Below are 27509 nucleotides of genomic sequence, written 5' to 3'. Positions count from 1 at the left end.
GACTAGTTTTAGGAGACTTTAACTCTCACGGTACAGCATGGGGTTGCCTCTATGATGATAACCGGTCTTCCTTAATTCAGGATCTTTGCGATAACTTCAATTTGACAATTTTAAACACGGGTGAAATGACACGGATTCCTGCTCCTCCAGCGCACCCGAGCGCCTTAGATTTGTCCCTTTGCTCAACATCGCTGCGGTTAAATTGCACGTGGAAGGTAATTCCTGATCCCCACGGCAGCGACCATCTGCCGATTGTAGTCTCAATCAATAACGGTTCAAGGCCATTGAAATCAATCAATATTTCGTATGACCTCACACGAAATATCGATTGGAAGAGCTATGCTGCCGCGATATCCGACAACATCGAATCTACCCAAGAACTTCCTCCTGAGGAAGAGTACAGCTTTTTGGCTGGCTTGATTCTCGACAGCGCGAATCAAGCTCAGACTAGGCCAGTACCCGGCGCGAACATACAAAAACGTTCTCCCAATCCCTGGTGGGATAAAGAGTGCTCAGACGTGTACGCAGAGAAGGCCGCCGCGTTTAAGACCTTTCGGAACGACGGGTTACCCGCTAGTTTTCGACAGTACGCGACGTTAGACAAGCGAATGAAGAGTTTGATGAAAGCCAAAAAACGCGGTTATTGGCGCCGGTTCGTCGACGGATTAACGAGAGAAACATCGATGAGCACTCTTTGGGGAACAGCCCGACGTATGCGAAATCGAAACAGTACTAATGAGAGCGTGGAATATTCAAACCGTTGGATATTCAATTTCGCCAAGAAGGTTTGTCCGGATTCCGCCCCGGCACAGAAGATTTACCGCGCCGCGTCTCCTCACGATAGCGCGAACGAAACACTTTTTTCGATGGTGGAGTTCTCACTTGCTCTCTTGTCGTGTAACAATAAAGCTCCGGGGCCAGACAGAATCAAATTCAACTTGTTGAAGAATCTGCCTGACTCTGCCAAGAGACGCTTGTTGAACTTATTTAATAAGTTTCTCGAGGCTAACATTGTCCCACTCGATTGGAGACAAGTGAAGGTCATCGCCATCCAAAAACCAGGAAAACCAGCCTCCGACCACAATTCGTACCGTCCGATCGCAATGCTATCCTGTATCCGGAAGTTGTTCGAGAAAATGATCCTATCCCGCCTCGACAATTGGGTCGAAGCAAATGGCTTACTGTCAGATACACAATTTGGCTTTCGCAAAGGCAAAGGGACGAACGATTGTCTTGCGTTGCTCTCAACTGAAATTCAAATGGCCTATGCTAGCAAAGAGCAGATGGCATCAGTGTTCCTAGATATTAAGGGGGCTTTTGATTCAGTTTCGATCAACATTCTTTCAGAGAAGCTGCACCAGCATGGTCTTTCAGCGACTTTAAACAACTTTTTACTAAACTTGTTGTCGGAAAAGCACATGCATTTTTCGCATGGTGACTTATCGACATCACGATTTAGCTACATGGGCCTTCCCCAGGGCTCATGTCTAAGCCCCCTTTTATACAATTTCTATGTCAACGACATTGATGAATGTCTTGACAATTCCTGCACGTTAAGGCAACTTGCAGACGATGGCGTGGTGTCTGTTACGGGACCCAAAGCTGTCGATCTACAAGGACCATTACAGAATACCCTGGACAATTTGTCTGCTTGGGCTATTAAACTGGGTATCGAATTCTCCACGGAGAAAACTGAGCTAGTTGTATTTTCAAGGAAGCGTGAACCAGCACAACTACAGCTTCTATTAATGGGTCAAACTATCGCTCAGGTCTTCACAGTAAAATATCTAGGGGTCTGGTTCGACTCGAAAGGTACTTGGGGATGCCATATTCGGTATCTGAAACAGAAATGCCAGCAAAGGATCAACTTTCTTCGTACAATAACCGGAACATGGTGGGGTGCCCACCCAGGAGACCTAATTAGGTTGTATCAAACAACGATACTGTCGGTAATGGAATACGGATGCTTCTGCTTTCGCTCCGCCGCGAACATACATTTCATCAAACTCGAAAGAATTCAGTATCGTTGTTTGCGTATCGCCTTAGGGTGCATGCAGTCGACCCATACGATGAGTCTCGAAGTGCTGTCGGGCGTTCTCCCGTTGAAAAATCGATTTTGGGAACTCTCATATCGATTGCTCATTCGATGCGATATCTTGAACCCGGTTGTGATTGAAAATTTCGAAAGGCTTGTTGAGCTCAATTCTCAGACCCGTTTCATGTCCCTGTACTTTGACTACATGGCGCAGAATATTAACCCTTCTTCTTACAATCCCAACCGTGTGCATTTCATAAATACTTCTGAATCTACTGTTTTCTTCGACACATCCATGAAAGGCGAGATTAGTGGAATTCCGGACCACATACGCCCACAAGTGGTTCCAAACATTTTTTATAATAAATTCCGAGAAGTCGACTGTTCTAAGATGTTCTATACTGACGGATCAAACCTCGAAGGATCCACTGGCTTCGGTATTTTCAATCAAAAGTTCACCGCCTCCTACAAACTCAATGACCCTGCTTCAGTTTACGCCGCAGAACTAGCTGCCATTCAGTATACCCTTGGAGTCATTGAAACATTACCCGCAGACCATTACTTCATCGTTTCGGATAGCCTCAGTTCCATTGACGCTATTCGCTCGATGAAACAAGGCAAGCACTCCTCGTATTTTTTGGGGAAAATACGGGAGCTACTGAGTGCTTTATCTGACAACTCTTTCCAGATTACCTTGGTATGGGTCCCTTCTCATTGCTCCATTCCGGGCAATGAGAAGGCAGACTCCTTAGCTAAGGTGGGTGCCTTAGAAGGAGACGTTTACGAAAGACCAATTTGCTTCAGCGAATTTTTCAGTATTACTCATCAGAGAACCCTCGAAAGTTGGCAAACTTCGTGGAGCAGTGGAGGGCTGGGAAGGTGGCTACATTCGATAATCCCTAAGGTATCGACGAAACCTTGGTTCAAGGGGATGGTTGTGGGTCGTGACTTCATTCGTGTGATGTCCCAACTCATGGCAAACCATTACACGCTGGATGCACATCTCCGGCGTATTGGGCTCGTGGATAGTGGTATCTGTGCTTGTGGCGACGGCTATCACGACATCGAGCACATTGTCTGGGCGTGCACCGAGTACAGTTCCGCTAGGTCTCGGCTAATGGATACCCTGCGGGCCCGAGGAAGACCAACCAACGTCCCGGTTCGAGATGTGCTGGCAAGCCGCGATGTTCTCTATATGTCCCTTATATACACCTTTGTGAAAACCATCAATATACAAGTCTAACTGCCCCTTGTTATCTCCTTATCATTCTCAGAACGCTCTTCCACCTGTATCAAACCATCTGTATCGAATGAGCCAACAAACACGGGACCTACGGCACGAACATAACACGCTTAACTCGAAATGTAGCCGATCCACATCTGAGCCGTACTACGAAATCGTCTGGAAAAACCCCTGCCATCTTGAGGAGGACCACCCGGCGTCCCAGTACATGATTCCCCTGATGAAGGCCACCCGAGTTTGTAATCCATCCGTTGATCTCACGATGCCTGAAACTGAAATAATTTTCTCTCCCTGCCATCTTTGTCTACCCTCCCTCCCCTGACTCTTATACCCAGAAGTAACACCCCTACCCCCCCCCCCCCCCACCCAATATCATCACGAAGCATTTAGCTCTTCTTGTCTCTTCTAGTTTTAACTATTATATTATATAATCTCATTGAAATTGCCCAACTCTACTACCCACAAAAATAACTATAATTACGAATCTTTACAAAATTCAATCATGCCCTCTAGTTATTCCTAGTTTTAAGTTAGTCGTAAAAAATTGTCCCCCTTAATTAAACATTATTTGCTCCAATAATCTCACTGATAAAAATGTCAAACCATATTGCCACAAAAAATAAATGACCCCCCTAATCTTACGAAAACAATATTATCCCCTTGTGTAGATATATAAGATAGCTATAAAATCGCATTAGTTTCATTTTTTAAAAATCAATATGTAATCCCCTAGTTTTAAGCAATTTAAAATGTAAAACAAAACAAAATTGGCACCTTTAAGCTAACGCAACGTGCCTTATCAAATAAACGATTTGAATAAAAAAAAAAAGACTTAATTTTTTCAGCGCTTCGAAAAATTAATTTCATTAAAAATTATTGGTTGTAAAACTTGGAAAACAAAATGACTTTTTGTAAGCACTGCGGGTAAAACCGACACCCTATAGGGGTAAGATCGACATCCCCTTTGATTTATTTTCTCTCCACTTTATTAAAATCTTTATCTTTATTAAAAATGGGATATATACGTGATTAATAAAGTGTGAGTATGTATGATGCAAATATGTGCTTTTTATTGCTTCATCATGTAGTGAGGTGAAGAAAGTTCGAAAGCGTAGTACTATAAATAAGAGTATTTTATGCTATAGGATTATTTATTGATATGAGTATTTCCAAATAATCCTTGGGCACATCATTGCAACCTACAGTGTCATTTTATTTCGTAAGAGAAGATTTGCAAGCGTTCTACGTTCTGCTAACTGGATTCATTCACTTATAAGTGACACACACACTTCTTAGTAAAACTGTCTTTTTCAGATTTGATTTTTCGGACTCTGATCATCAACGATCTATTGGGGTATAGGGTGATGAGCCTATTTTCACCATACTAAGCAAGGTGCCTCACTAATTCGGTAATGTTTTGCCTTACAATCAATGGAATGCGTAAAAATTGACATCAACCGCTTTGCTTCGTTGTTAAGAACCAATATAATAACACAAATGCGTTGAAAACAGTAAAATTCTTGTGTTTGAGCACAATGAAAACTCGAATCGAGTGCCCCTATTGTTGCGCTACCATTTGACTCAATGCGTTGAACAAAGATGGCAAACACTGCTCTAACCAACGGCTTTAAATGGGTAGGGTGATAATAGAAACATGGCGCAAATAGGCTCATCACCCTACATAATATCATTGTCTCATTGTGATAAAGTTCGTCTATGACAAACCAAGAGAACACTAGAAATTCGGTTTTGATGAGCATTTTGCAGAAATAGCAAAAGCTTCGATAGAATCAGAAAAGCAAAAATTCCAATTTTTGATTTTTAAAGAGACTTACAAGAAATAACACCATAAAAGGATTTCTGTGTGTTTCTGCTAATACTATAGTGTTTTAATGGGCTAATTAAAGTGTCACAAAAATCTCCAGTATTTTGAAATGAATCGCAAGTATACACAACCATCTTAACAGCGTGTCGGTTTTACCCTAACCATAGGGTGTCGGTTTTACCCCAAAAGTGCACATTTTTTTATAAAAGCGATTAAAAATATTGAATTTCTCAAACTCGTCTTCAATGCACCTAGTTGATCATAGGAAAGGCTGATAATAATAGGTACTGAAACTGGGGTGATTTGAAAAGCTTTTGTTCGGTTAAAACCTTAAAATCTACCAACGAAATTTTACATCCAGACGAGTATGAACGCTGCTGTCGTATGTTTTGTTTATTTTTATGACATTCGACCCACTAACGTAAATCCAATTTTTCTTCAAATGCTCTACATAAACGTACTAATAATAATGTATCATTATGAAATGAATAAAAATTTGATTTCAAGGAAAAGTTGTGGGGTGTCGGTTTTACCCACAGTGTCGGTTTTTCCCACAATTCCCCTACATGCGAATAAGCATGATTCTAATGAGAATTTTGCATTGTAACTGGTATAATGCATAGAAAGCGATATTGGTCCGGGACAAAAATGCATTAAATGGCGATTACATCACAAAAACTTACACAAACACACAGTTGGGAATGTATTAGTGAATTTAACGATATCGGAGTATTAGTATTAAAATGACTCCGAACTAATACACATGTAAAGGACATCTCCTCTCGGATACATGTGCGCTCTGAAAATACTAATACACGCTCAAGGATCTGTTTCCATTTCGCTTTTCTACTGATCACATGCTGCATATTGGAGAGAACAGTTTATAGAATCATCAAATTAGTGGGGTGCGGGTGATGATTATATGTTGATATTATGTTGAGCTTTCGGCGTTCTCTCAACCCTAAATTTACCAGCGATATGCGAGTTCTAGCCACTAGATAGGTTGTGGTAGATAGGTAAATGTGAATAATTATTAATGATTATTTAAGCGCACTATACGCAGGAGAAAGTTACCTATATCATTATCAATCAATCAAGTTATCAATCTGAGCACAAATCATTTTCTTCCACTCTTCTCTGAAACGTAGAATGAGAGAGCGATGATTTTACTGCAAAAATCGTTCGCTATGGGAAAATAACAACGCGTATATCACACACTCTCGTGAACGTAAACTGTTGACTCGTTTAGTGTGGTTGGAATTGAGCTGTTCGCAGACAAAAAGCGTAGCTGTGTATGAAGACAGAAGTTCTCACAAACACCACAGAGGTATTCGTGTATAGAATACACAACCTTTTTGGCAGACTTAGCAAGCAAAACCAACTAATACTTTTACAGGCGGACAGATAATATGGTAGCGTGTTTCATCTTTTATATCATCATGAATCAAGCTGTGTTGGTATAATGCCGTAGCTATGCTTGGTCTACAATGCGAAGAAGGCATGATTTTAATTCGGAATATGCACGAAAGGATGTAATGCCTTTTTTGCATTGGGAAATTGTTTTGGGTGTACCATCTCATTGACGATATTTTCGGCTCGCTCAGTGCCCTAGTGTATAAAAATCATTGGCGCGCCAAGGATACGAAGCAGTTGACTAGGATCTGGAATTGTATCCGGAAGATGGACGACAGTGCCGTCCAGCGCTCTTGTGAGAGCATCGCGACTAAGTTGCTTCGTATGGATGACCAAGGGCCCTTCTCCAATATTTATTGACGTGCTTTTTAAGAATAAACATTATGTTTTTAATCCAAAAATACTGTATTCGTTGATTTTGACTGAAAAAATTCTCATTTTTTATTGAATACTCGTTAAGGAGCAGGTTGATTGTTATACAACTCAAACGCTCTGCATGGACGCCCGTTCTCTGTGACTATATAGTCTGAACTAGCAAAGCTCGCTTGGTGACATATGTGATTGGCGCCAACAGTGCTAGTTTAGACCAGTATGAAATCTAGATCCATTTCAGCTCAACCGAACTACAATGTTTCAATGAATGGTTGATCCAACTAGGTGAAGATGTATGATGTATCAGCTGCTACGGGCTGACTGTATGTTGAGCAAACGATGCATTTCCTATTTTCGAAACACCAGTATAACACACAGCAAACAAAACAACACAACTACTCCCTAGTGATTGCCAAACGTTTGACTAGCTTGCTCTTCCTCGACCAGACTGTACCCGGCCCAGATTTCGGTGCTGCTGAAACAGATCTGCAAGTACAACTATAGGTCCAGTAGGTTCGGTGCCGTCGGTTGAGTTGGTAACATTCCGAATGGATCCTCGTCATCGCCCATAAATTCCGTCTCGGTGACATCCTTTCCGAACGAAGGATCGCAATTGACCTGATGAAAGTCTAGATCGAGCTCCAGCAGGTCCCAGGAACCTCCGTAGCCACTCGCGAGCAGATATTTGCTGCAGCCATCTTCTAAGGGAGATACGGCTGCACTGGGTGACGAGGAAGTTTTGAAATCATTGGAAAATGTTTCCGAGTTTCGGAGAGACGACGATGGCGAAACATTGGGAGGCGGAGTGTCTGGAGTGTTCACATACTCGCCGCTCACGGATTGGTAGTCTTCCGATTCTTCGGCACTGTCGATGAAGGATCGACCTACCGAGCTCAAACTGAATTCCACAATCGAGCGCATGTTCTCCCTAGAACCCCTTGAATAGCTATTAACAATGCGATCCCGAGTAGAGATCGATTGGTTAGGGAACTGTTCTGAACAATATTGTTTGGTAGAGATTTCCGTCAGGTCGAGTGTTTTTGGTAGATAATTGCTGTTGACGTCATTCGACTCAATTTGGCTGGTTGATTGGCTATAGTTGGACACACTGTTTGTACTGTTATTCATCGTCAGTTCGGGTATCTCGGAGATAGAACCACGGATTGTTGACCGGTAGCTTCTGCTGTCCAGTGTGATACTGCGGGCTGTCGTAAGAGCGGAGTATTTCTTTGCACTAATTCCTAACGTAGTGTTTGTCGCGGAATTGAGTGGGGTAGTTCTTAACAGAGAAGAAACGCTACTACAAGAAGAAGCTAGGCCTACGCTAGAACACACCTGTTGATTCTTGAGATGAACATTGTCCAGCGATGGAATTTTAGCCGATGCCATCGTGGCACCAGTTGTGCCCATGTCTCCGATTGGTACCAACGACTGCATGATATCCGGTGAATCCAGTGGACTACTCAGCGGAGTTGATCCTAGGGTGGCGTTCACTAGAAATCTGGATAGGGAAATGTACATTAATATGGTTGTATTAGAAATAAAGAAAATAAAACCAATCGAAACTTACATTTGCCTCGTTAAGAGATTCTGCCATACGGCTTTCAGTTCGGCGGACGGAGCTCGCAGTGCTATACAACGTTTTTTGAAGTTTTTCTTAGGTGTTCTAGTCAAATCCGGGGCACAATGCACTGTGGGACTTTCGATTTGTCGACCGTTTGGATCGATTGTTATCCGGAACTCGGTATCTAAGGATGGAATAAAAATAATCAATTTGATGATAGCTATAACGATTAAAAGTTGGAATATTTATTTAAAACAAAAACGTGGGTTAGTCTGTGGTCATCTGTATCCAGTTTCATCGTGTAATAAATATGGTACTGATTTCATTAAGAATGTTGGTTATCGCAGAAATCTTCCTTCGCCGAAACAACTAAGGAAAATACATGTAGAAAGAAGGCGCCTAAATTCTATGCTATGATATGATTTTATATGGTGGTATGGTGGCACATGAAAAAAAATTGTTCCCAAAATCGTGAATAAAGTACCATAAATTCTGGAACAACCACGTTTTTGCGTTACGAAAACTGGACCATAAAAAAATCACGGCTTTTATAGTTATGTTCAATTTTCCTTCAGTGACGCCCGCGTAACACTTTTATTAGTGGAAATATTTGTTTTTGTTTCGTGAGCTTAAGTAATGTTTTCCGCCATGTCATTACCAAACCGATTTTTTGTTCGTGAGCTAGTACACAACTTTAAGAACATTATTCATAAAACCAATGGTTAACTTATGATGTAATTACTAGATTTAGGAACATTAGTTCACAACATCAAAATAGTCTGGATGCTTTCTCGTGAACTATTTCACGAAACTCGGAATTTTATTCATGAATCCATACAATCCTCGTTATTATTCATGATTATTAATATATTAGTCACGATCCAATATCCGTGCTCGAGAAATAGTTCACAAAATCATCAAATATTGTTCATGTATTCATGAACTGGTTCATGATTCCTAGTATAATAATCCCGACTTACCACTCGTGGTGTGAAATAGTTCATGAAATCATGAAATATTATTCATGTGTTCGTGGACTGGTTTATGATCTGTAGTATACCACTCACGATGTATCATTCGCGTTCGTGAAATATTTTACAATATCAAATAATATTATGAATGTGTTCGTGAACTTGTTCATGATTCTTAGTATAATAGCCACGATTTACCAAATAGTTCACGTAATCATGGAATATGTTTCATGTATTCATGAACGTCTTACCATTCATGCTCGTGAAATAGTTCACGAAATCATCAAACAATATTCATGTATTCGTGAACTGGTTCATGATTCCTAGTACAATAGCCACGACTGACCATTCTTGTTCCTAAAATGTTTCACAAAATCATGAAATATTATTCATGGGTTCGTGAACTAGTCCATGATTCCTTGTAGTTGACCTAGCATCTATCTTGCGTGCTTGTGATATTTAGAAGATATCCCTAATCATTTTCAATTTCATGCAACATGGTCATGAAATTATTCCAATTCCCAAATGGGCAAATTTTGGACTATGCCAAATTTTTTGTGCATAAGGACTAGCACCAACTGGTGGTCATGAAATTTTCACGGTAACTATTTCACAAAATCTAGAGTATTATTCGTAGAATCATTTTTGTTCCATGCGCTATTCCATGAAATGTCACATATATCCAGATGCTAGCGACCAGCAAGAGGCACGGGTAGCAGATATAAGAAAACTATTTGGGCCTAGAAGTGTGAAGTCTCGACAGAAAAAGAAAACTGCCCTGAGCACCAAATATTCATTATAGAGCCACAATTCGTGCTCGATATAGTTCATGCAAAAAGATCCCGCTTATTAGTCACACATTTATGTTCCTGTTTATATTGTCGCAATCCTCCTAGTACAAAAACCGATAATAACCAAAAATAACAGCGCGATAAGACGAAGAGATATTACGAATATCATAATTATACTGCTGATGTCATGAACGTAAGTCACATGACTCCACTTGTCACATTCGAAAGCAAGCTCTAGAATAAAATATCATGATATTGCAAATGAATTACGAAAATCGTGACTGAGATCTTATAGTCAAGAACATAAATCATGCTATTCGTAACAAAAATATCAAAAATCGCGATTAAGATCCTGAAATAATGAACATAAATATTTCTATTCGTGACTAAAATATGAAGATAACGTAAATAAAAATTACGAAAATCGTGACTAAAATCCTGAATCTTGAATATAAAACACATTGCTCGTGATTAAAATATCGAAAATCGTGACGAAGATACTGACTTTATTAACATAAATCATTCTTCTCGTGACTAAAATATCACGATAACGTGAATAAAATAATGAAAATCCTGGCAAAGATCCTGAAATCATAAAAATAAATCACAATCACAAAAATTGTGACTAATATCATGAAATCATGAGCATGAATCACTTTACTCGCGATCAAAATACCGCGAAATAGAAATTAACAAAATCGTGATTAAGATCCTGCAATCATGAACATAAATCGCGCTACTCTGACAGAAAAATCCGATAGCAAACTCAAGAATAAAATATCACTGTAACTTGATGAGAAATCACATAAATCGCGAATAAGCACCTGCAATTATGTACATCGTTTAACTGTTGGCTGTATATTCCCAAATTGTGAACAAGGATCACAGTAAATACTAAACATGTCCAAGGAACAACCACAGTAACCCTACCAAAAATTCGACTGTAACACCATGTATATAATCGACACGAACTAGTTTTTTGGTAACACAAATAGTTTCATGAATACGAGGTTTATTATTCATAATTTCATGAAATTGAACCAAACAGAGTTTTCAATACCACAAATGGTGGCCAAATTTGTAGCAGCCGTTCAGACCATAATGACAACCGCAAAAGAAGCATCCAGTGCTCCAAAACCAACGGTAATCAACATCGGCAATGCTGGTAATAACAATGACGAAGGGTTTACACTGGTTATCCGTAAGTTCAAGAAACAGGGAAGATCGCGGGCACCAAGATAGCTTTAACGATGATGAACTGGACGTAAAAAACAAGAATGAATCGAAAGAACCACCTGACGCAGAACGCTTACAGACAAATGTTTCGCCCTCGAGAAAGAAAGTCTCCACTCGCAATAAAAAATTACGCGCGAGATCCAATATTTGTCAATATTTTTATTTTTACATATTGTCGACATATAAAAGCTTTATGGCTGCGTTAAGCTACCGCTATGAGCCGTGTTGAATAAACGAATTAAAAAAACGCTCCTAGAATACAAATTTGATGTGTTTGTATGATATGATTTTACAAGTTTGCACGAAATACCCACTGTATCCTCATACTTATATCCTTTGAATCAAATGAATACAATTGATGTTTCACATATGAAAGCGGAAATGAGATAGCAAACTTAGGGGCCATGCACTAATTACGTAAGGCTTTTTTAAAACTTTCCAACCTCCCCCTCCCCCCTAATAAGAGTTCGTAAGATTTTGGAGAACTCCCCTCACTCCCTACGTAAGATCTTATCATGGTTTTCGTTATTAAAAAAGCATATTGTTAATTCATTAAATAGTAAGATAGCGAAAACGAAACTTAAAGAATTATTACAAGAAAATTAATGACAAAATTTAACTGTAATCATCAGCGGTAATTTTATTAGCATCTTAATTTTGCCCAGGAGAAATTTCAGAATTACTGCTGGGAGATATTCAGAAACTCCGATTTGGTCCTTAAAGTCTGCTTCGCTATATTCGGAAATAGTTCCTTGTGACCTCTTCTGGTGGGCATAAATTCTGAGTTCCAACTGTGACGCTTATCGTACGCGTAGCTCCGACATAGCCATCTACGAATTTTCTTGAAGTCAAAAACAGTTCACACTGTGGAAATATTCGGTCTACAAGATCTTTGACAATCGCATGACAGAACATTTTCCGGCTACCTTGCGGAAGCGAAAATTTGAAAAAAGGATGTTGACCTAATAACACGGTATCAACACTTCCTAACTTGTAAGGCATATTGTGACTCCAGTTCCTGAACAGAACAACGTACCATCAAGAGTCAAGAAATTGTTGCTCCAACACCATCGACAATTAAATCGCTCCTCACGCTGCCAACAATCAATAAAATTTCATAACTAGTTTAGGAATCATATCCTGCCGGAAAATACTTTAATTTGAGGTCCGCCGTTCCTTGACCATGATGTACAATATATGCTCGTTTTGTGTAATATACATGTTCATGGCAGAAATAAGAAATAGTGCCCTCGTTTTCTTATGAAAATAATATTTTTCTTATTGATTTCATTTTTCATACTTGTTTTATGATATTACGTAAGAAAGGACAAACCCTCCCTCCCCCTTAGATAAGTATTCGTAAGATATTTTGAAACTCCTCCTCCCCCCATATTCCCTTACGTAATTAGTGTATGGCCCCTTATGTCAAATAAATACACGTTTTACAGAGAAAATCAATGCACTCACCAAAGGTTTGTGTAAATAAAATCACATTTTCAGAAACAAACATTTTCGTTTGTCCTTATAGCTTAGTCGTGCAGTATAGCGATAGTTTGTGCCCCGAAACTGAGTCTAGGTACAGCTTCAACCGCTTTAAGGTTGGACAGAGAAAGGGTAAAATTCGCAAACGAAAAAAGCAGTTTTTTTCCACACCGTATGTCAGATCTTCATAAAAATCAATCAGCAGTACTGTAACAACATTCTACATACGCTGATTGATTTTTATGAAGATCTGACATACGGTGTGGAAATAACTGCTTTTTTCGTTTGGGAATTTTGCGCATTCTCTGTCCTACCTTAAGTTCACGTATTTTGATAGCAGTTGCGGTTAGATTACGTAATCTAATATTACAATCGTAATATTACAATCTGATTCAGTTTCACCTCAAGCAAAATCAACATCAGTGTTGATTAGGGGAATTATGGTTAAAACCGACACCTTAAGCTTAACACTTTTTCTAAGGTGCCACAAAACCAATAAAATTGAAATTTTAATGCACAATTCTTCTTCAGAAAATTCTTAACAAGACTTAATTTTTTCAGCGCTTCGAAAAATAAATTTCATTAAAAATTATTGGTTGTAAAACTTGGAAAACAAAGTGACTTTTTGTATGCACTGCGGGTAAAACCGACACCCTATAGGGGTAAGATCGACACCCCCTTTAATTTATTTTCTCTCCACTTTATTAAAACCTTTATCTTTATTAAAAATGAGATGTATGCGTGATTCATAAAGTGTGAGTATGTATGATGCAAATATGTGCTTTTTATTGCTTCATCATGTAGTGAGGGGAAGAAAGTTCGAAAGCGTAGTATAAATAAGAGTATTTTATGCTATAGAATTATTTATTGATATGAGTATTTCCAAATAATCCTTGCGCACATCATTGCAACCTCCAGTGTCATTTTATTTCGTAAGAGAAGATTTGCAAGCGTTCTACGTTCTGCTAATTGGATTCATTCACTTATAAGTGACACACACACTTCTTAGTAAAACTATCTTTTTCAGATTTGATTTTTCGGACTCTGATCATCAACGATCAACGATGTATACCCCAATAATACATAATATCATTGTCTCATTGTGATAAAGTTCGTCTATGACAAACCAAGAGAACACTAGAAATTCGGTTTGATGAGCTTTTTGCAGAAATAGCAAAAGCTTCGATAGAATCAGAAAAGCAAAAATTCCAATTTTTGATTTTTAAAGAGACTTATAAGAAATAAACACAATAAAAGTATTTCTGTGTATTTCAGCTATTGCTATAGTGTGCTAATAGTGTAATTGAAGTGTCATAAAGATCCCCAGCCTTTTGAAATGAATCGCAAGTAAACACAACCATCTTAACAGTGTGTCGGTTTTACCCTAACCAAAGGGTGTCGGTTTTACCCCAACAGCGCACATTTTTTTTATAAAAGCGATTAAAAATATTGAATTTCTCAAACTCATCTTCAATGCACATAGTTGATCATAGGAAAGGCCGATAATAATAGGTACTGAAAAATGGGGTGATTTGAAAAGCTTTTGTTCGGTTAAAACCTTAAAATCTACCAACGAAATTTTACATCCAGACGAGTATGAACGCTGCTGTCGTATGTTTTGTTTATTTTTATGACATTCGGCGGACTAACGTCAATCCAATTTTTCTTCATATGCTCTACATAAACGTACTAATAATAATGTAAAATTATGAAATGAATAAAAATTTGATTTCTAGGAAAAGTTGTGGGGTGTCGGTTTTACCCACAGTGTCGGTTTTTCCCACAATTCCCCTACTTGTTGTCTCCTCACCTCTAGCAAACTGCGTACAACATTTCGTGCAAGTATAGCATGATTGAGTTCAACTAACATTGCATGCAATGCTGTTGCGTCCAATAGGAATGCTGCTTAAGGGGAGGTAAAGTATTTTGTGGGAAATGTAAAAATAACGTTCTAAAATATTTTTGTGCAATAGAGGAACATGGGGAGACTTCACCAGCTTTTCAGCTAAACCGGCATAAATCTCTAAAAAAAACTTTCAATCCCTCAAAAGTCATTGTGTATAATTTATTGTGCGTGTTCAGAATTTTTAATTTAATATTTCAAAAGGTACAAAAGTTTTTCTGCAATCGTTTCTTTTGTGTCAAGTCTCCCCACTGCGGGTGGACTTGACCAAAAGAATTTTTTAAAATCGTGATAAAAAATAATGACATAAAACATACTGTAATTATTTTCCTTCTATCTTGTCGAGATCCACAGGTAGTATTAAAAATATAGAAGAATTGTGTTTAAGGGGGGGTTAAGGGTTTCTGCGTGAAAAAAATACTTTTTTTGCGATTTTTTTTATAACTTTGCGTGAAGCAAAGTGATCAAAGCTTTTGTACATTATAGTATATCATTTCAACAAGAAGCTGCAATTTTTCTATGCAAAAATATCGACAAAACGACTCGATGACGAATCTCTTTGTAGGACGTTTCTTGTAAAACATGATTTGTGGTGCTACCTGGCACTCCAAAACTACTTAACCGATTTCTTTCAAACTTTGCACACACATTCCATGTTAAAAACACTTAATCCCTACGTTGAGTTTTTGAGATAAATTTTCCATTAAGGGGATTTTTTACTAATTTCAAATAATAATTACTATTTTTCACGAAAAATTCGCCTTTTTATGAGTAAACACGCCCTTAAATGAAAAATTATCTCAAAAAATCGACGCAGGGGTTAGTTATTTTTTTACAAATCGGTTTAGTAGTTTTTGAATGGTAGGTAACACCGTACATAGAGTTCGTCGTGGTGCGGATGTGGGCGGTAAATGGATTGTCCGCACCGCAACCGCAAAAAAATTATAAAACCGCACCGGAACCGCACTTTATTTACGCATTGTGTTTTAAAAAATTGGGTTGAAAATTTGTTCATTTGTATAAACATATATAATAAAATGTTCACATATCACACGAAATTTAACCTTAAGAGACTCCTCAGAATGTAATGTTTATGCAATGTTTGTAATGTTTGCATTTTCTATTAATAAAATTCCGTACATTTTAAGGTAAACATTATACGTTTAAAAACGTTCTACTGCAGTAACAGGATAACTTTTATTTTAATAACCCATCAGTTAATTGAAAAAAAATGGAATGAAAATGCAATAAGAAATGAAGTTGCATATTTTTTCTTTAAATTTTCAAATTTTCAATGTTCGTGACATACGAAAATGATACGGATGTTTTTCGCATTTACGTAGTAAAAACCACCTTTCATTCTTAAAGGAATTTCACCAAAAAAATTTTAAGTCGAAATACCAGTACTTCTATATAGTAGTGCATATATTACAATACAGTGAAATAAAAACATATTGTATTTCATCAATAAGAATGACGCCATCAAACTATGAAGGGAGGTTTTGAGAATTACAAAAAAACTGCAATACCCTACACTTTAAAAACACTAACTTCGAATAACTTTACTTAAAAAAAGTTGCAAAAAAGTCTTAACTGAAAAATATTAGGATAAAGTGGTAGAAAATTATCGTAAATTTGAATGGAAGTACGCGAAAAAAAGCTATGTAGCATACTTTTTGAGAAAGATTCCAATAAAATTGACTGCAAAAAATGCAATTGCTAAGCATTTGCTAAGGAAATAAATCTAGTTGCGTCCTTCTCAAACGTTTAAAGTCCTAGTTTTAATCCACTTTTTAATGAAAACGTGAGAAATTATCAATTATTTTTTGCGGTTCGGTTGCGGTAAAACCGCGCGGTAAAAGCTCTTTCCTGCACCGCATCTGCGGGAAAAAATGTCTCACCGCGCCGCAGAATTTGAGGCGACGAACCCTAACCATTAATCATGTTTTTTTTCCAGAGACATTGTACAGAAAGCTTCGTCACCGAGTCGTTTGTCGATATTTTTGCATATAAAAATTACTGCATGTTGTTGAAATGATACATTATAATGTAGTTTCGATAAATTTGATTCACCCAAAGTTCTAAAAAATTTGCAAAAAAGTGTTTTTTTTCACGCTGAAACCTTTACTCCCCCTTAATCAATTTCGATTTTTTTAATGCATTTCTTTTTAAGGATTAACTGGTCGGTGTTAAGTCAAACCGGACTAAGTGGCAATATATTGATTTCGAGAAAAACGAGTCTAAAGTATGAATCGCAGCAGCCTTTACACTATAATTGGAAATTATTTTTCGCCATAATTCTTGTTTATTGTTACATATGGGTCATTCCACGCGAAGTGCTCAAAAAAACATGCACACTTGAAATCGACCTTCACGGATTTGAACCAAATTTGGAGGAATAGTTCATCTAGGGCCAATATATAAAAACCTAATTTTTTGTGTCAATTGAGACACCCCTCTGGTCATGGGAGCACGCCCCGTTTTGGCAAATTGCCAAAACCCTTGATTTTCTTTTGATCATATCTCCGGTTCTATTTACTCTAGAATCAAACTGAAAGATGGCTTTTGAAGAAAATTATTCAAGGAGTCTAGAAAAAATATTAATTTTTGGCGGCAGTGCTGCCAACTATGCGATTTTTTCAGTTAAATATTAAAAGCTAATTTTTCTTTCAATACATATATTTTAATTTTGAAAATTCTAATGTCAGACATTTTTACCTAAAAAAAACTTATAATCTCAGGGAAAAGGGAAAAACTCGCATTTTCTCATATAAAAATCAATTTTTATTGGCCAAAATTGAGAAAATATTCAAAGGGTCATAAAAATCGACCCTGATTTGCTAGAAGCAAACCAAAAACGTAGTTTTTCATTATTTCTCGTTTACTTCAAGAAAAATTATGTTTGAACTCAAAATACTCAAATTGGTATTTTAGTGTTGTGCGCTTGCGATTTTATATGGGAATTTCTCTTCAAAACGGAATCCGCTCAAATTATATTGAGATTATAAGTGTTTTTTTATATAAAAATGTCTGAGAAACACGATAGCATTAGAATTTTCAAAATTAAAATATGCCGCCAAAAATTAATACTTTTTCTAGACTCCTTGAATAATTTTCTTCAAAAGCCATCTTGCAGTTTGATTCTAGAGTAAATAGAACCGGAGATATGATCAAAAGAAAATCAAGGGTATTGGCAATTTGCCAAAACGTGGCGTGCTCACATGACCCGAGGGGTGGTTCAATTGACACAAAAATTTGGGTTTTTATATATTGGCGTTAGATGAACAATTCTTCCAAATTTGGTTCAAATCCGTGAAGGTCGATTACACGTGCCTTGATCACTTCGCGTGGAATGACCCATATTTAAAATCTGGCAAAAGTCGAATGTAGCTTAAGAAATTCTTTATCCATTGCAATCAATATCTCATTTTTTGCGACTTAGTCCGGTCTGACTTAACTTCCCTGACTGTACTGCTTACATTGCATGTTCACTTATTTTTGTAAGGAAAGGATTTTTCATTCCAAACTTATAAAATTTCCTGAAGGCATCGAAACAAGTATAAAAATATTTTTGAAAAAATTTTGAGAACGAAACAGAAGACACCATTGCCAAAAATAGAATCTTGCGCTTGGTCGTCTCCCCATGTTCCTCTACCGAAAGTGTTAGCAATTATTGAACAATATTTTCCTGAATCTTCACGGCAAAATATTGAAAATTGGGCGAGTGATAATGAATTTTCAGGAGGAACCTAATTCAAAATCTCCTGAACCAATAGTATTGGTAACCTATTGATGTTTTGGACAATTCTTCTTCTCATCATTGCACAGCTTCAGGCGGAGCGTTTTTGCGAAATTAATATTATTATTACTTCTTAGAATAACTTGTCGCCCGATTTTTTTTGCAGGGATCGGATTTTTTGGTTTCAATGTAATAGAAAAAACTCAAAAATCGAAGAAAAATGGCTACCATCATAACCTAGGAAATGATGTATAGAAAAATTGTGAAGAATTTTAAAATTTTCAGCATTTTTCAATGAAAGTTCAAGGAAATATTGTTTAATTGTGGCATTATTGTAAGTAAATTTAATAAATATATTAATACTCTTTATATAGCTACCATTTCTTAATGTACTTTAAACCGATTTAACCTTACCCTCCCCTTAAAATTCATTTTACAAATACAGTATTAGACCGATTTAAAAACTCATTATGTACAGACAGTATTAAATGGTTCATTATCGGATTTGTGTTCCCCAACGGCTGGTTTTCCGGTTTTCCGATAGAAACAACTCTCAATCAGTGGCGGATCCAGGGGGAGAGTTTTGAGGGTCCGGATCCCCCCCTCTGAAATTTTTTAACTTCCTGAGAAATTTTTTTAAATTCAAAATCATTCCAAACCAAATTCGACAACCAAATCTTATTTTAATTGAATATGGGTATTACGTATTGTACAATGAACATTTCAAAATCGAAATTTCGGACCCCCTCCGATTTTTTTCTGGATCCGCTCCTGCTCTCAATTGTCGCCAATTATGCTGGATTGAAATATAATGGGCATACTGAACTGCATTTGTTCGTTTATTACTACGTTACCATTTCGCCCTGTGCATATCGATATCTCGCGATAATTCAAGTTTCGGCGAATCGGTATCATAAACAGCATTTTCTCGCACACAGCTGGCCTCGAATATAATTTTACCATGTTCGTATTCTGCTCATCAAAGCATAAATAGTAAATATTGGATTGAATTCTGCCAATTTTTGATTCACAAAGTACAGATAAGACTACCAGGTTTGCTTAGAAAATACCTACAAAAATACCAAAACTTGGTCATCCCATTCATAAGGCTAGATGAAAATGTAAATCTTTATAAGCACGTCTTCGGGACAAACTGGGGAGGGTTGCAACCCTAGCCTTGCTACCAATTTTCAAAGAATACTATGTATACGCCCCAGTGGCGGATCCAGGGGGAGGGTCCTGGTGGTCCGGACCCCCCCGAAAATTTTCAACTTGTTAAGAAATTTTAAATTACTTTCAATTTTTAAATAGTTTTTAACTCAAAATCATTTCAAACTAAATGTGACCACCAAAACTCATTAAATGAGGTTTTGACGTATGACATATTGTACAATATTCATTACAAAATCAAAATTTCGGACCCCTCCCAATTTTTTTTCTGGATCCGCCTCTGATACGCCCTGTTTAGGTCTTATTTTCACAAAATACCACTATGATAACAGTATGTATTTCTGGGCAAAATTAAAATAACTATGTATCGATAACTTACTTTTCTTGCGAATATTGAAGCACGAATCCGTAACCGTCGTTAGGGGAATTGGCTCCTCGGTTATGAATAACACCCGATCCCGGCTAACCTTGGCAAACAATAAAATATCACTAAACAACAAAGTCCAGTAGGGCTTCACCGAACGTCCTTCCACTCGCGATAAATCACCACCTGAAATCAAATGTTCCTCGCTATTTGACTTTTTTCTCTTCTTGAGACATTAAATAAAGCTTACCAAAAATCCACTGCCTCCCATGGGAAGCCAACTGAAATGGTTTACACTTGGTGAAAACCATCCTCGCTTCCAAATCCTGCAACGTCAGCAGCGGTCGTCCTTCCCCAATCGGTTCCATCAGACCCCCGCCAACGGTTATCTCCCGATAAGCTGCCTGTGAGATATGAGTATGCAACAGTAGTAGATAAAAATTTCACCCTGATTAGGGCTTCGGCACTTTTGATTGGGGAAATGTTTGTAATCACCTGTAACTCGTTGATGATGATGTTGAAGTTGCTATGCTCTTCGCTATCTACTCGACAATTGGAGGCGATCATTTGGACTAGCTTTAAAATTTCCCTAAAATGTTGCAACGGTCGATGTATGAAGGTGGTTAAGTCTGGACGTTTCCGTGGCACCGGTGGCTCCGTAATAAATCGCATAAAATCACAGCTTGAATTTCTTGACTTGTTGACCTGTTGTATAAAGTGCTTATTACGTAATGGCTACTCAGAAAAAAGCTCCCACGAGTGCAGAACATTTTTTCGTCCATCGATCATTTCTTGTCAACTTTTTTAATCGGTTCTGAATATTAAATAAATTAAACAATAAGTAATAAATCCAACTTCGATAAGTTTTCCAAATTTGATTTATTTTTTTAATTAAATATGCTGTTGCAAGCTTTAAAATCACACGGAGAACGTGCCGGTTGAACCAATTTTCTTTGGTTCCTGATCACCATTCCCTACAACTTTGGATCTGCTTGTTTGTGCAATTTGCAAAACTACGATTTTTCATCCCTTTAAATGAAGGAGTAATTAGGGCTTCTCTGCGGAGCAATTCAGGCCGTATTTTTTATTTTTTTTGCAATGGAATTTTATTTACCTATGAAATCTTTATTGGAGAAACTGATCAAGAAGCAAAAAAATGTTTTAAGCAAAATTAATCTTCATGTATTTTCGTCGCTGTGGCGTAGCAATCGTGTGCAGTGATGTAAGCCACTGAATGGTGGTTGATGGAATTGGCGGTCTTAATATCCCGTACGCTCATTTCACACAAAAGTGGTGAGCCTCTTTAGAATATCTGTGTTTTCACCCAAACAAAAATCATTCCATAAAATAGGAGCCTCAAGCTTTTTACAGCTGTTAATTATCTCACTTTTGTTACTTAAATCACGTTTCTACCATTACAATGATTTTTGTTTTGAAAATGTCAAAAAAATGAAACACGTTGTATCTCCTTTCTAAAATTTTCAGAGCAATTGCAATACCTTTCTATTAAGAAAGGCAAAAACTGAACAATGAGATTCATCTGTCAAAATTAATGTTTCAGAATGGCACATTCACGAAAATGTTTATTGGTTAATTTGTTTATTTATCCATAATTTCAACTGACTTCAATAGTCTTATTGAAAGCTATTGAAACTAATTCCATATTAACTTATGAATAGGGCTAATAAGATTTGTAAACATTCTTTTGTTTTGCTGATTTCTCTTAATTTGTTATAATTTCAACACAGAAAATATTTCAAATTGATTCTACCAAGGATAAAGATGTTGATTCATGTGTATCTTTCATGAAATTCAATTCGGCAACGGAATAATGAGGGAAATAAGTTTACAAAAATCTCATTAGCCCTTTGGAAGAATTAATATTGAATTGCTAATGATCGAATTGAACAAATCGTAAAAAAAATTGAAAATAAAAGATAACAAAACATTTTATACAGCAAAACGTACAACAGTCAGAAAGTCCTTCGATTTTCTAAAAAATCGAGGAACTCTGAATTACCCCCACGGTCTTAATAACCCCGGGTTTCCTTATACAATTTTAGCTTCCCTAAAATTGTTGGTATCAGTTTAATTTATTTGCAATTAATGCCAACTACACGATAAAAAATATTTTGCACCGAAATTGCTGGTTTGTTTTTGTAATTTACAACTACAAAAACTTTTTATTTCACAGAAAATCGCGTATAACTAAATCGAAGATACACGCTATATTGTCTTCATCAAGTTTTTCCTCATAAAAAAGCTCGATCGGCGAAAAAATGTTTGCACACTTGGAAGATTTTGTTTTACTGTTGGCAACTGGTTCCATTGGAGAATACTTACCAGCACGCAGTCTGCTTTTTTCAGGCCATTGCAGTACTTCTTATAGGCCGCACACAGGGCCGTACTCTTGGACAGATAGACACGGGAAGCAAAATGGATTTGTGGCTCGGTTTCATCTTGGATGATTTGTTCTAGGATGTCTTCTGATATTCGTGATAGCTAGATGGGGTGATAAATTAATACCTCAAAACAAAATAAGCCAAAAATAGTTGCTCATATGTACCTCGTCGATGTTTTGAAATAATGTTTTGTGGTCATTCGGCGAAATGAGATCTTTCCGTTCCCGCAGTTGGCTAACGAATCGTTCAATTCCGAAGTTGATGGCCGTCACAAAGTGTTGTTCTCGACTGATCAGCTGGTAGAGGAACTTTCGCCGATGGTCATCTGGGAGATGTTGTGAAATTGACTAAAAACGGTAAGAATACAATTAAATAGACACGTCAAAGCAAATTGTAGTGCAATGGTATTTTCATTAGATTTTCAAATGGATAACTTGTCTTAAGGCCAGCGCGCAAAATATTAAATAGATTTTTTATATTTCTTATAAAAGAAATGTATAGAATTCGCTCAAACTTTAAAGTTTTTTTCCGAGGTCCGGAGGGCCGAGTGTTATATACCAATCGACTAAGCTCGAGGATTTGGGACAATGTCTGTGTGTTTGTGTGTCTGTGTGTGTATGTAACGGACAAACTCTCATTCGTGTTTCTCAGCAATGGCTGAACCGATCTTATCCAAACTAATTTTAAATGAAAGATCTACCAGCCAGACAGAAAGCTATTAATTTGTTTTTAATTCTGATGTTTAGTTTCCAAGATATGAATGTTTGAATGTGTAAAAATGGCGTTCTTCGCAGTTTTTTTTTCAAGTTATCTGCCGAAATTGACAACATAAATTAACACTTTATATATTTTTAAACATCTTATACAAATACCTTTCGAACAAGCTATAGATTGCTGAAATCGGACTATTATCAAATGAAATATTTAACATTAAATAGGAACGAAAGATATTTATCATTTTCCATTGCCCGATATATGACCAAAAACATGTAATCTATTATTAACGCCAAAACGGCTTACTTTAGATCAATAGTGTCTTTGGAGAATTTAATGGAGGCAATATGCCCTTTCTTTTGGTATAGCGCTTTTGCTGATTAATCCCCCTACGAGTGAGATATTTTCATAAATCTACTTGGAAGTGATTGTATTGAAATGATTTCTTCAGCAAGTTTGTAGCTCTTACTTTTGCGAATAACTTTACTGAAGACATGAAATATCTATTTTGAATACTTTAACAGTTATGATTTGTTGTTGGTTTTTTATTGTTCAATAATCCATTTAAATAAGCCAAATATGATTTCGATAAACCGAATTTTGTATTTCATTTTTCTATCCATCATCTATATTACCACCGAAAAATCCAAGTTGTCTGGATGGAACTTGATCATTGATGCTGACTGATTTAATTCAATATTACAATAAGAATTATCTGATCCGTACATTGATAACCTGTTGTAAACATCATGAGGACTTTTGAAAAATTGTCGGAATGGGATCCTGATATATAACTGATCTATTGGCCTTGATTTCACAGTTGTCTAATAACATCAATATCAAATACCTACCTGCAAACTTTGTATTGGTAAGGTCTTTATTTAAAAGGAAGCGTCTTTATTTAATAGGAAGCGAAATTGGAATTGATTTAATGACTATAAAACATAGAACTGCTCACCACAAATTGCATAACTTTCAACATTTGCTAAAAATGTTTTTTTTTTAAATTTTGGGAATGCGTCGAGTTGAGACGAAAACGTAATATGATTACTATCGAGGATAACACTTTCCGAATGTAGAGAGAAATTTATGAAAAATGGCGTTTTCCATTCGACTCTAGCAGGTCCTGATCGATTTTGATGAACATTCGATTTTTGTTGTATGACAAATTATATGAGTATGTCAAATAAATGTTCAAAAACAGTAATTTAAGGTCAAGATAACATCATTTTGAACCGCCAATTTAGGAGGTTTAGTATCTTCGATGAGTTTTACAAACGTTGAACAATAAAGTTTTTTTAAATGATTGTCTCGACAAATTAGCTAAAGACACGAACGCTACTATTTTTTGGAAAATTATTTCTGCCTAATTTTAAAACTTAAAAAATTACGGTTTTGGAATTATGCCAGTAAGTTTGATTTTCACCAAACCGAATTTTTGGCTACACCGCTGACTTCAAGTAAGTAGAAACAAATTCGTTCTACACTCGTTCACAAGAAACTTCTTCCAATACTGAATATCTATTATAATACATTGAAACCCCGATTTTATCAGCCAAATATGAACACATGTTTATTGGGCTCTAGCAGACGAACAAGATTGAATTCGAGTAAATCCTTTCTTGAGCATGTTTTCCTTATCATGAAGATGCAAATATGCAAAAATAAAAAGTTCATTAGTTCATTTATTTTTATTTTACGCTAGAAACCCCTTTAAGAGAAATTTATATTAAATAATCAGAAATAGTTATCAGACACAACAAGGGACGGGAAGCTTCAGTTTATTATAAAGAAAAAGAAAATTGCCCGATCTAGTCAATGTCCCCATTTTGTCAGCCTAAAATTCACCATGATACTGATAAAAACGGGTCTTTACTGTATGTATTATTCACTGTGTCTCACATTAATAGGTACATTCATTTTTTGTGGATTTTTTTTATTGCATCGAACTAAAACAATTTATAGGTAGTTTTCAAGGGGTTATTTTATCGACTTTTTCCAAAGTTTGGCGAAATTATTCCAATTCGTATACCAATTAATTGGTATACTTAAGCGTTTATATGTTACAGATAGAGAAAATACTGAAATTTTCAGCTTTTTTGCTACACAATATTACGAAAGCTTATTAAACAACTTTCCCTAATAAGTTTGTGAAAATTATAAACTATTTGAAATTTTTTAATAGTTTTATTTTTTATTTAACCGTGATTTTTTAATAAATAGTGACCATCGCTTCACAACGTAGTCTATTTGTCATAGTTTGCGGTGAGCACGATCTCTCGAATTGCTGAACTGAAAATTATGTAATAGAAGTTAATTTTTAGTATTCTTTACAGATTTAACTCGCCGCGCTAATGGCTCTGAATGAGACCCACTGATGCCCTTAGACGATTTCGCTAGATTTCCAGAGTATTGTGCACCCAGTCCATTAACGCAAGTGACGGAAGGTTATCGAAAAGTTTTGTGAAAATGAAAATTCCAGTAATGATGTTCCCAAACGGTTCGGTTTCGAGAGGTTTTCATTTGTTCTTTGGCATTAGGATAAGCGATAATAATTCAAATCAAGGATACTACTAGGAAGTAACTTTTAGAAAAAGTCGCTTTAGAAGTAAAGTTTGAACTACGCGCGCATGTACTTCAGAGGTAGCGTGATATCAGGAGCTGCGATTTCATTTATTAGTTCTCAGTCGCGTTGGAAATTTGAGTAAACGCTATTGAGAATATAAACTATAAATCGATTCTAAAAAAATCGATTTTTTGGCTCAGCACAATATATAACCTCCTTTAGGAAAATTTAGTCTTCCCACCACAATGCATTGATTGAGGAATTTAGATATTTTATTAACAGAGCATTAGCAATAATTCGTTTGTGTGTTTATTGTATGGACCATTTTTTCGCTTTCCATTGATTTGGTTTGAGATTTCTAGCACTGATGTTTTCCTATGCTGATTTGAGCGATTCTCTGAGTCCTGCCACTATCCCATGTAGTAGGTGTTATCGAAAACGTCGCGAAACATCAAGTTCTAAATATTCTCAATCGATATAATATCTGAAGAGAACTAGGGGCAGATCACTTTAAGAATGTATAACAAATTTGCATCAAATTAGAAAAAATGCATTTAATTTCGCTGATTTTTAAAAATGCATCACAAGTGATCTGCCCCTAGGAAGAGAGTGATATGAGTTATAAGAAATGTCTCATCACACTGTTTGGTGGATTAAAAGCGTTTTTAGTTTACATTACGATTCTAATTCAGTAAATTAGATGTTCAGTTACTTTCTATTGTTTACATGATTTACTATTTAGTTATGATGTGCTTTCCCAGTTATGTGATTTTTATCGCAGGAATTTCTGTACCCTACTTTTTAAGTGGAGCAAGCAGATAAATGAATCTTAAAAAATGGGTGGGTAATGTCAGAGACATAACCGGAGTGAAGTAGAATACACTTAGGATAATTTATATGGATACGTAGATTATCAACGGGATATTGCGGAAAAGGGTAAGCCTTCTAATTAATTCTTCATTAAAATAATGGTGGTCCTGGAAAGGACCGTTTATGTTCGCTTTGGCGAATGATGCGCTGGATTCGATTCTCGTTGGATGCTGCTGACTTCTGCTCTCTATTTCCGGATTGAACTGTTGTCCATGGGTGCGATACTGACATGATTGATGTAGCTGTAGCTTTATGAACCGTTTATGATTTCTTTCTGCATCGTATGATGAAAATATTAAATTGCTGGACCGATTAAAGAAAGATGGCGTTTTCGCATACGTTATGATAATTATGGTTAAGAAATTAAAAAATTTAAAATGGGAATTGTTTTCCATCGTCAACTAGTTTTCTTCTTTTCAAATCTGCAACATTCTTTGAAAATATTGTTGAAATTTTATTGATGAAACGCTTAAAATGCGTTTGGCGACACTGCTCACTAAATGGATGGTGGGGGAAAGACGCGTATTCGTTTAGGTTATGCTAGTATTAGTAGCAGAAAGGAATGAAAAAGTGCATGGCACGAAAACGAGCGAGCAAGAGAGTGATAATAGTGCGTATTCGCGCGTAAATATTAGTCGGTCGGTTTTCTCATCATTCGTTGTACACCAGAATCGCAGTAATTTCCGCGCCATAGCCCGTACCAAATAGACCGTCCGCAAGCAGACAGCAACGAAAACCATCCGCGAAAGTACCTCAACCGCTGGTAGCCAAATGCTACAGGAACTGTCACCCCGTGAGAAATTCGTCGCTATCGGAAGTGAACGGTATTTTCCTCCCACGATAAAACAA

The 27509-nt window shown here is 36.8% G+C and overlaps 1 protein-coding gene across 1 annotated transcript in view; it reads right to left on the bottom strand.

Annotated features, from left to right (window-relative positions):
• Nucleotides 1–27509, bottom strand: part of LOC131687174 (uncharacterized) — a gene marked incomplete at its 3' end in the record, with an annotated part of 91989 nt that overhangs the window by 32188 nt on the left and 32292 nt on the right. Inside the window, exons 5-11 of the mRNA XM_058971227.1 lie at nucleotides 22675–22857; nucleotides 22452–22610; nucleotides 20604–20813; nucleotides 20359–20512; nucleotides 20124–20294; nucleotides 8459–8636; nucleotides 8224–8389 (exon numbers count right to left, since the gene is read on the bottom strand). Of these exons, the coding sequence (XP_058827210.1) occupies nucleotides 8224–8389; nucleotides 8459–8636; nucleotides 20124–20294; nucleotides 20359–20512; nucleotides 20604–20813; nucleotides 22452–22610; nucleotides 22675–22857 (1221 nt within the window). The remainder of the gene's footprint in view (nucleotides 1–8223; nucleotides 8390–8458; nucleotides 8637–20123; nucleotides 20295–20358; nucleotides 20513–20603; nucleotides 20814–22451; nucleotides 22611–22674; nucleotides 22858–27509) is intronic.

This window comes from Topomyia yanbarensis, chromosome 3, assembly GCF_030247195.1.
Source record: "Topomyia yanbarensis strain Yona2022 chromosome 3, ASM3024719v1, whole genome shotgun sequence".
NCBI classification, from domain to species: domain Eukaryota; kingdom Metazoa; phylum Arthropoda; class Insecta; order Diptera; family Culicidae; genus Topomyia; species Topomyia yanbarensis.
The sequence above is the reverse complement of the archived record's forward strand: the minus strand, read 5'-3'. Positions and strand labels throughout refer to the sequence as shown.